The sequence below is a fragment of the Triturus cristatus genome, chromosome 5_2 (assembly GCF_964204655.1).
Source record: "Triturus cristatus chromosome 5_2, aTriCri1.1, whole genome shotgun sequence".
Lineage (NCBI taxonomy): Eukaryota > Metazoa > Chordata > Amphibia > Caudata > Salamandridae > Triturus > Triturus cristatus.
In genome coordinates this window covers 567,104,482-567,119,794 of record NC_140588.1, presented here as the reverse complement: position 1 = coordinate 567,119,794, position 15,313 = coordinate 567,104,482, and the positions used below count along the sequence as shown (strand labels likewise).

Sequence of the window (15,313 nt, the reverse complement as noted above, 5' to 3'; positions counted from 1 at the left end):
CTGTCCCGGGGACAGCCAAGTCAATCCAAGTATGCTATACCCAGGTATGGCCTGTGCCACCCGTTCTTGTGGGGCCTCCAGGCCAGATGGGCCCCACTGAGTTACACCGGAAGGTTCTAAGGACCTATGGTTGAGGGAGCTGGGAGACTTGGGAAACATTGGCACAGGATCCTACCGGGCTCCCGTTGTGGCTCGGGGGTGCCCCCTCCGCGACAGATACCTTATGTTTGCTGAGGTATTGGAAGGGGGGAGGGAGTTGGGGGTGTTGCATTCAGTTGCTAAAGGTTTTATACAGTTACAGCACTGCTACTCTCGAGCATCCAGCCCACAAATGGCGCCCCCCCTGAATATAGATGTCTGCCAATATGTCTAGTTAACCAGTTCAGAGGGATCTGTATCATGACATGGAAATTTTGGGGTTTACTCAACAAAATTAAATGAGGGACAATCCTAAAGCAGGCCAAACGGCTAGAGATTGACGTATTATTACTGCAAGAAACCCATGGGAACAAGGGCACCGTGCTTAGCACACTTTGGGTTTGGTCAGACCTTCCACTCTGGGTTTATTAGTGGTTCACGAGGCACTGCAATCCTGGTCCATCGTAGAGCCCTTTATAGACCCACCAGGATTTGGACAGACCTGGGTGGAAGGTACACTCTTGTGACGGGACACTATTTGGGGAATTATTGATGATCTGTTGCTTTTATGCCCCCCCTCCCCTGGCCCATTCTATTAGCGGATATAGATGAACTATTCGATCAGCTGGGAGTATCTATTCCTCCTACTGCAAGCTCTCAACTGTGGCCCAAGATTTGACTTATATCCGTCTAATCTACACAGACCTTAGTGTGTGTGCTGAGGCGCTGTCAGACCAATTCCCTATCCTTAGAGGTACCGTCAAGGGTGCCCGCTCTCCCCCCTATTATTTGCACTTGCAGTCGAGTCATTGGCTGTATGGTTGAGGGGGGACCCCCTGGTTCGAGGGTTTGAATGGTCCATCGATACGTCTGACAGAATCATACTGTACGCAATGGACGTGCTATTATTTCTTACGGATCTGGGATTCACAGGCCCACAAATCCTGCAGATACTTCGGATTTTCGGGGAAACTTGCACAGACATGTTGAAATCAGTGCTGTTTCCCGTCTTTGGGGACCAAGGTCGTGGAACTTGGGCAACTCACTTGATCCATGCCGTGGATGGTGTCCAGTACCTTGGTATATCTCCCCCAACCCAATTATCTCCTGGACGCACATTAACCTCTTGCTGCCACGTGTCTGAGAGAAGGTGAAAGTATGGTCTTCCCTGCCCCTATCACTACTCGGATGGTCCGTCATCTTCAAATTGGTTTAATTGCAGCAACTGCTCTACCCGCTCCAGAATTTCTCCTACGACATCCCAGAATCACGGTTTAGGCAGATGAATGCAGTTCTCAATCATTTCCTGTGGAAGGGAGATGCAGTTAGAGTGGCCCTCCGCACCTGTATACAGTCCACTTATTGTGGAGGAATGGCTGCAGCAGATGTATACGCCTACTATTCTGCCTCCCACCTACTTAACATTGAGTGGTGGTGTAGTGCGCAGATAGATCCGGCATATGCAGTTGAGAGATGAGCGATGGGCAACCGGTTGTGGTTAGATTTCCTCTGTAGTTATACCGGAAAAGTGGTTATTCAACTATGACGACGGACGGTCCGGCGGTTGGGCTGGTGGGGGAGGTTGATTCAGGCAACCCCACTGTGGCATGAAATTTCTATACGGCAAGTAACGGCGCTCCCTGGGTTTCACTGGACCCAATTGGTTTATCTGCATAAGGTGAAATTATGAAGGAGACTGTGCTCAAATCCTTTCAACAGCTGCAAGATGATTATCAGCTTCACCGTGGCCAGTTTTAGAAGTGCCTACTACTTAGACATGCACTGACACCATATATTAAGGACCTGATTAATTTACTGGAATTTAACCCATTAGAAGGGCGGCTGTTAACCCCTTCGCTGCGGCGCGAATTCCGCCGCGGCGCTGGGGGGGGGTGCGGGGTGAGCGCGGCGCCGCCATGCTCATGACGGAACCACGCCGTCATGAGTCACGGGCGAGCTGTGCTCATGACGGCGTGGTTCCGTCACAACTCCGCCCACTCTCTATTTCGCCCGCACAGGCGGGGAATCAGTGCCGCGTGGGAGAAGCGGCCGCCAACGGCCGCAGCATGACGGAACCACGCCGTCATGAGCACACGCCGCCCGTGGCTCATGACGGCGTGGTTCCGTCATGCGCACGCAAGGGGTTAATGGTCAATATGGTCTTTCAAAAGATCAGATAGCTGTACCAAACTCACGGTCACACATAGCCACACTACTCTGGCGTATTGCAGGTGACTTGGGATGGCGATATTGCGGACCTAAATGACAATGACTGGACGGAAGCCATAGCAGGTCCTCGAGGCACTGCCATTGCAACACGTTATCAGCCAATTCAGTTTAAATACCTGCATCGAGCATATATACACAAGGCCCCGCCTCTGGCGTATGGGAGTGATATCTTACCCCATATGCTGTGGCGGGGAGGAGGGGACCTTCCTGCACACGGTATGGAGCTGCACCGCACTCCTGCCTTTCTAGTGCAGGGTAACCTCCTAGCTGGCTCAAGTGCTGTCCTGGCAGATCCCCCTTGAACCCAAGTTAGTTCTCCTGCATAGCACAGAAGGGATTGGAGGCAACAGGTACCAACAACACATTTTTTTTGAGGGTTAACATTAGCTAAGCAAGATATAGCCCAACATTGTACCTCGGTGGGTGGGTGGAAGCGAGCCTTGAACAGATGTATTGGGATGGAACTGGCAGAATTTCACTAGCGGGCTGCCCCCAGAAACATAATAAAATCTGGAAGCGGTGGGCAATGTAGAGAGGCATTCACCTGCCTTATGCACAGCCCTCAGAATCCCTCAGAGCAGGAAATACGGTAATATAGTCATGGTCACAACAGCAACCAATAGCTTCCACTATTCTAATGCAGTGGACTGATACTCTGTGTGGTTCGGGGAGTAGTATCCAGTCTGTGCCCGGGTTTTTGAAGTTTTGTAACATTGGTATTGATCAGAACTATGCTATGATTGATACTGTTTGTACATGCAGGCCTTTCAGGCCATGTTGTATTACCAATAAAATGTGTTATAAAAAAAAAATCAAAAAAAGAGGAAGCTTCACCCAGCACGGTTTTGGCCCTCAATAGCACACAATACAATATCTCAGAATCCTCCAGTTGATGTTTTCGCAAGTAAGCTTCTGTCACTTTTCCCCAACTTTAAGAAGGAGTACCCAGTCTTCCCATGCACTAAATTTCCCGATGGGACAGTCTCAATCGGTAATATTTGTAATTATGCATGCAAACTATAAAATGAGATTTAGAAGTGATAAATACGAACCTCTAGTTTTGCCCTGAAACAGTCAAATGGGCAATTAAAATGTAATCAAACTAAATATGAAATGCATATTAAAACTGTACTAATAACCCTATGTAAAATGCAATCAAACAAAATAGTGTAGAAAAGAAAGGGCATCTTCAAGGATGGATAGATTAAAACTAAAGCTCCCAATTCTCAGTTTTTACTGCCACTCCAGTCCTGCGACTCTTGGCCCAATAGCGTTTTTCCTAGTTGTCACCACATTTCTTCCTGCGTAATGAGATTGCGTACAAGGCAAATACTGTTGGTGGTGAAAGCTTAAGCATCAGGAGGCACAAGCATGCCACCTAACCCAACTGAATGTTTTTCAATTTCCTCTATCCTCAGCTCTCCTTCCTCTAGGTTACACCCTAATTCTTGAGACGTATGGTGGCAACAGTGAAGGAAACAATCTGTCATTGCAGAAGAAAGATGAGATTCAGTTTAGAAAGATAAGCAAGGCTGACCGCAAAGAGACACCGGCAGTGAACACCATGGCACCAAGAATCTGAGGAGCATGGGTAGACTGCCATCAACAGGTTCTGGAAGCTGGCTTGATGGCACCTTGCATCAACTCATGCAACATCTTCTTGAATGATTGTGTGAACTTGTGTTTGCTGGTGCTTGAACAGAGGGATTGTGGTAGCACCATGGGTAGTACAACATAACTTGTGCGTGCTTAAGTGCATGTAGGTATGTATATGCATGGATGTCTTTAGGAGTGGTATTGTTTGGGAAGCCATATGTAATCTTTACCAATTCATACAAGGATGAGTTGTGTCTGTGTGCATGCATTGTACAAACCTCAAACCTGCTGACTTTATCAATATTTACTTATGTTTCCATACTTCAAACGTATGTTTGTGGTCTTGCCAGAGCTTTATATGGGCAGGTACCGATTGGCTAGCAGAACAAGACACTTCATTTTGCACCTCTTGACGACTGGAACGTATCCTTGCCAGCAGATTATACCAGTACTCAAGGCAACGGTGCAAACAGGCAACTTAATGCTGATGTATGACCTCAGCCTGCTGGCTGCTGGTTTGTCCCAACCAGCCTGTATCAGCAGCACTCCAGAAAGGGCAGTCTCTCCCGGAGGATTAAAATTATGTTTGTCCGAGCTACTGTCTTCCCCCATCTCTTTTTCGGTCTGGTTTGACAGCAAAGCTATTGCTGGAACTTATGTGATTAACAACAAAACAGCTTTGAGAAGCACAAACGAGAGGAGTTTTGGCTCCACCCACATGTTAATAATCTTCCTCACTACAGGATTGGATAGGGCAAATATGAGTTTCTTCTGAAAAAGGAGCTTGTATTGCACTGAATATGCTCAGTACTGTAGTGTAGGTCTCATTGGTTATGGAGACAAGTCAATGAACAAAGATGTAGGCCTGATTGGTTCTTTGAGAAACGTTATTTCAGATGCCATAAGTCTCATCTGTTTATTATGAAAAGCTATGACAATGCTAGCAGGCCTCAACTGTTTATCACAAAAAACACATATTAAAGCCAACATACATTTATGGGTGGATTATTTTTCAATGTGTTAAAGCCTGTAGACAAGTATTTTCTACATTGGATTTCCACAGATTAACTATAGTGTACAAGGGTTTTGGTTGCCACTTCTGTCAACCCCTGTTTTTAAATATTTAACTGGATTTTAAGCATGACTTGAAAGCGCACTATTAGAAAAGCACAATGCAAAGGGGATTTACATTGTGAGCTCTCTGACAAATTCATGGGGAAAAAATGTTTCAATAATAACTCTGTGACAACTACAATAGCCAGAACTCCCCGCTGTGAACTCCTTGAAGAACACTAGGGGAGGGGGGGCTGTGTATTGTTTCTATTAAGAGACCCAACAAAGATTTCTAGTTCAGGTGGTGCTACAGATGTCTCATTTCCATGGAGTGCTTTTTGCAATTTTACGTTTAGTATTTAGCTGTGTATGAATTAAAGTACAATTTTCTTTTTTAAAGTACAACAGTTGGATTTATTAAGAATTATTTTGTTTACTTTGTGAAGTTCTTTAACATGTATTTAACCAGCGCATCTTACTCTTGTCTGGATCCCCAATGCTAGTTTTTGTGTTATAGGTAAACACAGATCATGCGTATGCACCATGACATAGGCCTGTCTTATGGATTGCAGTCTTGTTGGACCCTGAGTGGTGCCCAAAGCGATATCCTCATAGTGGTGTAAGGCTACCATATTCACCAAGAGTTAAGCAGCACAAACACGGTGGTGGCAGCATACAGAGTAGTGATAAGTAGACGTGAACAGGTCCTTTTTGCTCTGTTGCCGTGTGCTTGACCCACTTTTGGCCTACATCAGGTAAGCTCTCTCATATGTTTCCTTCCTTTTCTCGTGCACTCTTGGTTGCTCCCATGGTACTTCACTCCAAAGCAGGAAGACACTTTCTTAGCTGTTACTCCTATTCTCAGTACACCAGAAGTAAAAGGCTCCGGTGCATGTGAATACAGAGATTGTGATATGCCTGTGAGAGTGCAGGGTGCAGCACATTCTGGCTAGACCTAGTGGCATTGCCAATGCTTGTTAGGAGATACATTCAGAATGCCCAGGAAAACAAAGTGATAAGAACATTGGTATCTTGCTGATGGTAATCCTCAACTGCTCCTCCTTAAGAGGAGACACCATATTTACAGAAACGTTTGTCAAATTTGTATCCATCCAGACTGAGTTTAAGAAATAAACATCACTGTTAGTGTAGTGAAATCTGTTCTTTTTGGTGATCTTACATGTCTCAAAGGCCAGACTGGCCCTTTAGGGATGCAAATGATCAGCATGTTATACCCAGATATGTGCACTAACATGTGTCTCTGAGCATTTAAAGAAAACAAGAACTTTTACTTGCAGGTCAAAAATAGTCTAATGCAATAGTCGCATTAACCTCGGCTTGCATGATACACTAGTGGGTCCGTACACACTGCACTTATCCTGGTCCTGGGGCACTGAATATAATAAAAACACTGCACTCTCCCAATCACAGGGCACCAGTGCTTTCTAAACTACTGCACTCACCTTGTCATAAGGCTCCTGGGCGGCTTTAGAAGGGTACTCCTGTGGTGGATTGGGACTTAAAGGACTGAGTCAGAAGGTAAAATCTTTGACCAGGATGAACCTGGTGGAGGTATCCGACCCGTGCTCCATTGCAGCCTCAAATTAGTCCTAGGTCACAGTCTACTGCGACTATTGACTATCATTGGCGCTTTGTGATTTTAGGTGCTATTTCTACTTAAAAATTAATATCAGATTTCCTTAATTGGATTTTGTCATTTTGTTTATTAAATGTTAAACTTGTTTTCTAATTTGGTTTGGGATTTTTATTGCATTGTATTTTGAACAGATTACTATTTTAGCACTGTATAAATACTTAACACATTGACCTAAGTTAAACCACTCTTCTCTGTACCATAGCTACCAGGGGGGTGAGCTCAGGTGAATTTAGTCCTATGAGGATTCACCCTAGAAAAGGTTGTGATTATTCCATGAGGTGTGTAGTCACCCACCCCAAATAATCAAATTTTTGACATGGAGTTTAAAAAAAATAAGGGTATGACTGTGAGCACTGACAAATGCAACTTTTTAAAACAAGACATTGCCTATTTAGGACATTCAATAATGGGAATGGTGTTGTGCCCAAAATTATTTAGCCAGTGCAATCAGAAAAGCAGCTAAATCAAGTGATAATTATGATTTAACATCCTTTTTGAGGCTTAGCAAATATTATGCAAGAGTTGTCCATAGGTACGCACTCCATGTTGAACCCCTAAGAAAAATGCTACAGACTGCTACAAGTTTTTCTTAAGATAATGAACAAGCTAAGACATACGAGTCTGTTACAAGTTTGATTGTGAATGCATGTGCACTTAAACTATTTGAGAGAAATGGCAGATGATGTGAGCCCACTAGGGTTGGGAGCTTGTCTTATCCACTTTGTTGGTACCCATGAGCCCACTGTGGTGTTAATTGTTTGGGCACAAAGAGAATCATTGGTGTACGTGTGGAAAGTGTAACGACTGGAGACATTTTATGGGCAAGTGCTCTGATTTAGTCACAGATCACAAGCCACTGAAATGATAGATAGGTGTGGTGCAGGAAGAGCTTTATTTAGGTTGGTGAGGTTAATCTCCAGAATATAAGAGTTTCATTTTTAAGTGAAGTACATTCCTGGAGGCAAATAGGAGTGTGCAAATTGTTATCCAAGATGCCCAGGGAGATGTAAAAGACAGCGGTGTTTTGGGAAAAAAGGAATGCATTGTTACATCAGTAGATGAAGTAAAGAACTGTGATGTTTCTGTGACTGAAAAAGAATGGCTGAATACATGTGATGTAGATGAGCAATTGGTATGTGTTAATAAAGCACTTGGTGACTTTTAGACCTTTAGGTAGGAAAATTGATTATTCCAATTTGAAAGGTTTTGCACAAGTAGAAGCTGAATTAATTACTGGGGACAAACGATCAGAAGTGACTTCTTCACACCAACAACAGTTTAGAAAGAGAAGCTTATTAGAATGTGTTATGGTGGTCATCCTGGAGCTACTGCAACAAAGAAACACATCAGAAAACACCATTAATGACCATCCTTGGATAAGCATGTGAATAAATATTTCAACGAGTATAAGAAATGCCTACTCTCTGAAAGCATGGGAACGTCAGTAAGGGCCCAATTTCTTTGACAGAGGTCTTGGCCAACCTCGGGTAAAAGTGTCTATAGGCTTTACTGGATCCTATAATGCCCTGGTAGATAGAGTACAAGTTATTCAAAATATTTGTTTCAGACAACGGAACACAATCTGCTTCTGATAAGTGGTGGATTTCTTAACATGTTATGAGATTCAACAGGAACAAGTAGCTTTGTATTGACCTTCTTGCAAATGGACAGATTAAACATTAACAGATTTTTAAAGAAAGGTTTACAGACCATTATACCCCACACACACTGTAGGGGTTTAACCTATTTTTTATTTTCATTAAGAGGGAGGGAAGTCTGTACCTTATTGACTCCTAAGTGGACAGCCGATTCTGATAAGCCTGTGGTGTACCAAACATAACCTTCTTCATCGGTTATTGATTCTAGAGAAACACTCCTCCCACACAAGCAGCAAATCCACGTCGAGCATTGTGCCTTAACATCAACTGTCAGTACTCTATTCAAAACTTTAAGAGACCCAACATTAGACTGGATGTTGAAAATCATCAATGCCAAGTTGTTGCCTGCCATCAGTTATGGCTGTGAAGCAATACATGGAAGGAAATCTACAACCCTGGATAAAATTATCAAAAGAACATATAAACAACTATTTTACCGTCCAAGATCTGCATCCCCAGCCCAGGTTCAATTGGAGTATGGAATAACCAAAAAGGTTATTGCAAGACAATAGGCATTCCTAAAATGTTATCACAAACTCGGAACAAGGGGAGAGGATGTGGCCTTATGGCCAGAGCTGCAGACTTTGGAGCTGGAGAACCGGTTTCGAGCCACAGCGTCCTGTGATTCTGGGCAACTCACTAAATCTTCCCATGTCTCCCAAAAATGAATATGTCCTTGTGTAACGTAACTGGTGCTCATTTAAAGCGCTCCAATACCTTCAGCTTGAGTTTGCGCTACATAAATCTGCAAAAATAAAAAATAAAACAAGCGAGGACTCTTTAAATAAATTGCTTTGAGCTGAAATTAACACAGTGTAAAATCCCCTGCTAGATTATATCTGGAGTACTTGCTCACCAATTTGCAAGCACAAGAACTTTGGAACGCATCTGTCACTTTACAAGTTTTTAAAAGACAAATAAATATAAGTATGCGGAAAAGTATTGCCAAACCTGGACAAAAATGTCCTGGAAAAACAAACCCATGCTTGGATGGTTTGGAATAGTTATATATCTTTGCACTGTCAAGCTTACTTTTCAACAGGGTATTCAAGTTCTATAAAACAAAACTGTATAATTTTTCACTTTGGCAGTCTACTGTCACTAGATTATATTCCAAAGTGAGCAGGATAAGGAGAGGAAAAGCAATTTGTGCAGACTGTATAATAAAGTAGGGGAGACTTTAGCCTTTTTAGTAGGGCTGGGCGGAACTTGCATAGTCGCGCTATGCAAAGCTCTGCGAAACGATAAAAAATCTCCGCGAGCACGCAGAGTTCCGCGAACACGTGGAATTGCTTGTTCCGCCCATTTGCGATGCTTTTTTCCTGTTCGCGAACACCGTTTGCGTGCTCGGGGGGGAAAATATCTTGCAAACACGCATTTTGAAAGCGCGAACAAGTAAAAAATTCCGCAACGCCGGGGATAGCGGAATTTTTGGCAATTACGCGGAATGTGAAATTACCCAAATTCCGTGAGCGGAACGGAATTTACCGCCCAGGCCTACTTTTTAATCTGTATATGTCTAGCCCTCATTCGAGAGAGATGAAATCTGTTAAGACAACCTTACAACATGAGCAATATATGTACATGTTGGCAGACCATCATCAGCTTGCTAAATCCAGAAGATCCTATTTTGAACACTAGTTTCATTAAGTTCTTGGTGTCGGCAGAAAAGAAACTTAATATATGATTATGGTAAGACATACAGGTGTGGTTAGATTTCAATAATATTAGCTGATTTTTAACCTTTTACTTTTTATTAGATTCTTGTTTTTAACATTCGTATGGAATATCTATATCTTGAAATTCATTTATATGTACTAGGATGCAATTATTTTAAGTAACTAAACATGACTAAAGAAACTTTGAAATTGCTAATCATTCAACTACTAATTGCCTGCCTCAACTGGATCATTTGCACCTATGCCACATCTCAACAAGAAGTGCATTTCCTCAACCCCCACTTACAGCACAACATACAATATGCACTAAACTTCTAATTATTGTAGGTGTGGGCTACTCTGAAATTGTAGACACCCTAAAATCTTAACTCAGTCAGAATGTCCACATTTACTGGATCTAAGACGGTGTTAACCCTCAATTTCATGAGACAATGTGTCCCTGCGTTAAGGAACCTCCCAATTCATAAAAAATACAATCAATTAGGCAAATGGGTCAACTCAATAATTGAGTTCTAGCTCCAAACAAGTTTAAGAATGATATTTCAAAATTCAAAAGTAAAGCAGTACCCAGTCAATGCCATGCAGGCTCTTAATTAAAAGGGTAATACAAAGATATGCAAAATCAAATATTATTTTAAGTCCCAAGTGGACTACAATACTGGGAGAGTAACGAACAGTATCGTGAGTAGAACAGGAAAGTCTTCCGGCACTCCCACAAAATCAAGGGGTTTAATACATTATTTTTCACATGAAATTAACATAAACTGCAGAATCACTGTGGCATGAGCAAATGTATAATTTCATGAGCAAATCAAGAGCACATAAAAAATAAACGTCACATTATCTTGACATCTATCCATTATCCCAATACATGAATAATAATTCTGCCATCTCTATACTAATGTCGTCCTGAGATTCTAGAACAAACTAGATATATGAACAATAACGTGAGAATGAATAGGGCCTATTGAACCAGCGGAAGGACCTTTGAGGTTAAAGTTGCAGTTTGTCATTGAGCTGGGGAAAGTTCATTGAGAGTAGCATAAACTAGGACTGTGGAAATAAAGAAGTACATATCAGCTTGACTGCGTGCTGCAGAAATTGTGAGGAGAGACATGAGCGGGGGTGGGGGGTTAAAGATTTGAATGACAAGGGCGACTTCCATCTTAGACAAAGTGACGCTTCTACCTAAAATGAGGCCTAGTTAACATGGATTAGAAAAATGTACTTTTACAATTCTGTCAGGACCAAAGGCGAGGATTATGCGTTACTTTCTTCACTTTTTATTTACAGCACGTTCAAAGGTAAAAGTAAAAAATACTGCAACAGTACTACAACTCCCATTAACCACAGGGAATAACCATGGCCACCAATAGCCCAATCAAGTAACAGTCCGCGAGTCTATATAATACAGATCATGCCAAAGTGTTTCCTCTTTCTTCACTCCTCTATGTCAGTTAAGTCACCTTTTCATTGCTTTCCTGACTGTTTAGTTAGTGGGGTAATTGTGCTGTCTGGCATAGTTTTACATAACTGGTATTGGTTATCCTGCGAGCACTCGCTCTTTACTTTGAGCATCTCTTGACCGGCAGGTTGATTTTCTAACGTGTGGTAGGCAAACTGCCCGAGCGCATCTCTTTATACCGCGCGGGTGCGAAAGGTGGCACTCTTTAGCGCATCCCAACGCATTACTTCGTGCTGCAGAGTAGCTCTGTCAGCGCTCCGGCGGTTGCGTAGCACTGAGGTATTAGAGCGTTTGTCCGCTTTGTGCCTTATTTCCCTTCAACACTCGCTTGACACCGCGTCGGCTGTACAAATAGAAGGGCATAAACCAGCTTGCATGGGCCACTACGGAATGTCTACCATTGTTTGCCAAGATCCTGTTGCTCCCCTGGGCCATCCACATCCTCTGGTTCTCCAAGGCCACCTTCATCTCATGGCATGGAGGATTTCAGGTGACGCTGGCAAAATGTCAGACTTTCGCAGGGAGCTGAACTCCTCGTCCAACAGGCATAGGCCCCAGGGACTACCAAGAAGTACAGATCGGCTTGGAGGAGATGGCATCGTCTTGGAGGAGATGGCATCATTGGTGTGTGGAGAAACACCTGGATCCTGTTGCCACCAGTGTTACCGACATCATAACTTTCCTGGCAGAACTTTTCCAGGAGGGACTGGCATACTCCACCATCAACTCCTTCAGGTCGGCTATCTCAGCGGGCCATATACCGGTGAACAATGTTCCGGTGAGCGAACATCCCTTGGTAAGTAAACTCCTCAAGGGTATCAAGATGTCCCATTCCACCGAGCTCCGATACATGGGTCTGTGGGACGTCAATCTGGTCCTGTGTCTATTGGCATCATGGCAAGACAATCAATACCTTTCTAGGAAGGAAATATCAATGAAGCGGACAATGTTGCTTTGTCTCATTTCTTGTAAGAGAGTTTCGGATGTGCGTGCTCTAAACCGGTCAGCTAGGCTTTTTACCCCCGAGGGGGTCACCTTCAACATTTCCAGGAGAACTAATACAAGTACCAGGTCGGTATCTTATCCAGGTTTTCCAAATACTCCCAAACTGTGTGTGGTCAAGTGCCTGAAGGCATAAGAGGATATGACAATGGAGGTTAGACCCCCATGAGAACAGAAACTGTTGATTGCCATTAAAAGCCTTACAAGGCTGTGTCCTCTCAGACTATTGTCAGATGGGTGAGATGGGTCATGGCAGAGGCCGGCATTGATACCACTGATTTTGGGGCTCATTCCACCAGGGGGGCTATGGCTTCCAAGGCATATGTAGGGGGCAGATTGGAAGGCATCATGAATATGGCAGATTGGTCTTCGGACTCCACTTTCAAAAGGTTCTATTTTAAACCAATCTACGACGAAGCTGTACTGGTGGTAAGTAAGATTTAAACAGGTTTAATCCTCGCCCCTGCTCCTGACATAGAATTAAAAATTTCCTAGTTAGCATGAAGGAAAGTTTCAATTCTATTAAGGACGCGGAGGCGAGAATTATACCCCTCTACCCCCGTATCTCCATGCTGCCCTCCCTGGGGAAATAATGGGGTTAACTCTAGATTCATTCTAGAAGTTAGTGAACTGAATTCCTTGACTAACAGGGAAGTATTTGGGTTCTACTCAATAACAGTATATTTTATGAATTGTTCTTCTCCCCCAAAGAAAGTTTTACAGTGACAGGCAGACATTTAGTGTAAGATGTTATCTGATGGTGGGAATGGTGCACCTAAAGTAACAGACTAATGTAGCGGTTGTTAGATTGTTGTATCCTCATAATAGTTTGTTGAATTTATGACCTGTTATGCCATGAATGGGGGGACAATATGTTTATGTGGGATAGTATTAACGTTTTTCCCTATCCTCTTTTGTTCGGATTCAAAGACAGAATGATGTCCAACGTGCTTAATTTCCTTCAGTGAAAGGAAGGACTACGGCCGATCTATATTATATAGACTCGCAGACTGTTACTTCAATGGGCTATTGGTGGCCATGGTTACTCTCTGTGGTTCATGGGAGTTGTAGTACTGTTGGTGTTTTTTACTTTTATCCTTGAAAGTGCTGTTAATAAAAAGGGATGAAAGTAATGCATAATCCTCGCCTCTGCGTCCTTGATAGAATTGAAACTTTCCTTCATGCTAGCTAGGAAATTTTTCAAATCATAAAGTATCGCTTCAAAGGCAACAGTACTATATCAGTGTGTACATATGTAATTGCGTGTGAAAATACATTCTGCAAGCTATTAGTAATGCACAAAAATATAAACGCATGAAAATCTTTAAATCTCAATCAGAATCATTCACACTTAATCTTTTACAAAATAATATCTGGGTCTTGATGAGGAATGCTTATGTGTCGTCCCTACAGTATTTCTTTAAATATTAGTTCCAATATAGCAAGACTAACTCTTCCTCATCTTCGCTGTTCCGAGGCGTTTCTGTCATACAAGAGTAACTGCCTCGTGCTGCATAGTATAGAAACAGGTGCGATAGTGGACGTGACCTGTTCAAGCGAGCAGTCATCTTCAATGTGCAATTTTGGCAGGTAAAGTCAAAAGTGATAACACGACTGAGCATTGGAATACGACGCTTTTCATGAAGCATCGACTTTTGGGACACGTGGTCTGGTAGTTTTCGGTAGGTGCTTAAAACAGTACTGTCGCTTACCAGTACAAAGTCGTGTGCCAGGGTCATTAGTTCCCAATACCATCTTCCTGTGTCTGTATATGGCGTCTGCTAGCAACGCCGAGTACACGTGCCCCAGGTGTGGTCCCGCGTTCACATAGAAGATCGGAGTGCTCAGTAGGAGCCGCTTGTCCGTGGGTCCGTCTTGCACCTGCCTCTGTGGCACCTGGGTGCTTCGGACAACCCGCCAACACCGCCCAGTTCTGTATGCTGCTCTGAGCATCCTGGACGTACGGCAGAAACAGTCCCGTCTGTCTTCTGTGCTTCTGCTGTCAACGGCGAAAACCGAAGAAAAGCTGAACTGCGGCAAGAAGGTTAGTGAGGGACACATGCCGGCGGCCATGTTAGGCGTTGAAGATCCCTTTAATTTAATTCAGTGGGAGGGTATCCCTTCCCCAGAGTTCAAATGAAGTGAAGTACTGTATTTATTCTCGAAGTGTGCACGTTTTGGAAATGTTGTTGGTGGTGGAAAAAACATCTTCAGAATCCTTGACACGCTGTTCACACTTGTAATTTATGTAGTAAAAGGATGCGAGGTTGTATTTATTTTTTCCCCAAGAACATTCTATTTTATTTCGTTTTCCACACACACGCACACGCACACACACTCTCTCTCTCTCTCTCGCAGGGTTGAATCGATTGGTGTCTAGGCATGGAATATGTTACAATCAAATGAAATGTTACTATCAAATGCTAAGGCTACCCAAAAACACGTCTTATGGAGATAATATTAAGTATTAATATATGGGGAATATGGTAAGTTTAGACCACAGTGGGAACGTGGTATGAAAAAAACCGATAGACTCATACTTGCTAACAGACCCAATTCAGGCAGGAAGCTCCCGATTTTAAAGCCAAAAGCAGCTTTATTTGGGATGTCTCTCACCTAAAATTGCCTCTGTGTCAATTGGGAAAATAAATTCTCCTAATAGTTTGTTACAAGCTCCCTCTTTCCTGTTAAAAATATTGGCATGTATGTAGCTTGGCAATTTATTTTTTTTACAAAAAGCTCTATGCGCCCATGCTAATTGTAATGGTGCGCTACACGCAGAATCTGCGCATATAAAGCAGGACCCTAAATTAACGAGGCATACACATAGCTCACA

At 43.1% G+C, this 15,313-nt stretch overlaps 1 protein-coding gene across 1 annotated transcript in view; it reads right to left on the bottom strand.

Moving 5' to 3' along the window:
* Positions 1–14,544, bottom strand: part of MARS2 (methionyl-tRNA synthetase 2, mitochondrial) — a 62,202-nt gene extending 47,658 nt beyond the window's left edge. Inside the window, exon 1 of the mRNA XM_085607642.1 lies at positions 14,190–14,544. Coding sequence (XP_085463768.1) covers positions 14,190–14,538 — 349 coding nt within the window. The 5' untranslated portion in view covers positions 14,539–14,544. The remainder of the gene's footprint in view (positions 1–14,189) is intronic.
* Positions 14,545–15,313: the final 769 nt, after the last annotated feature.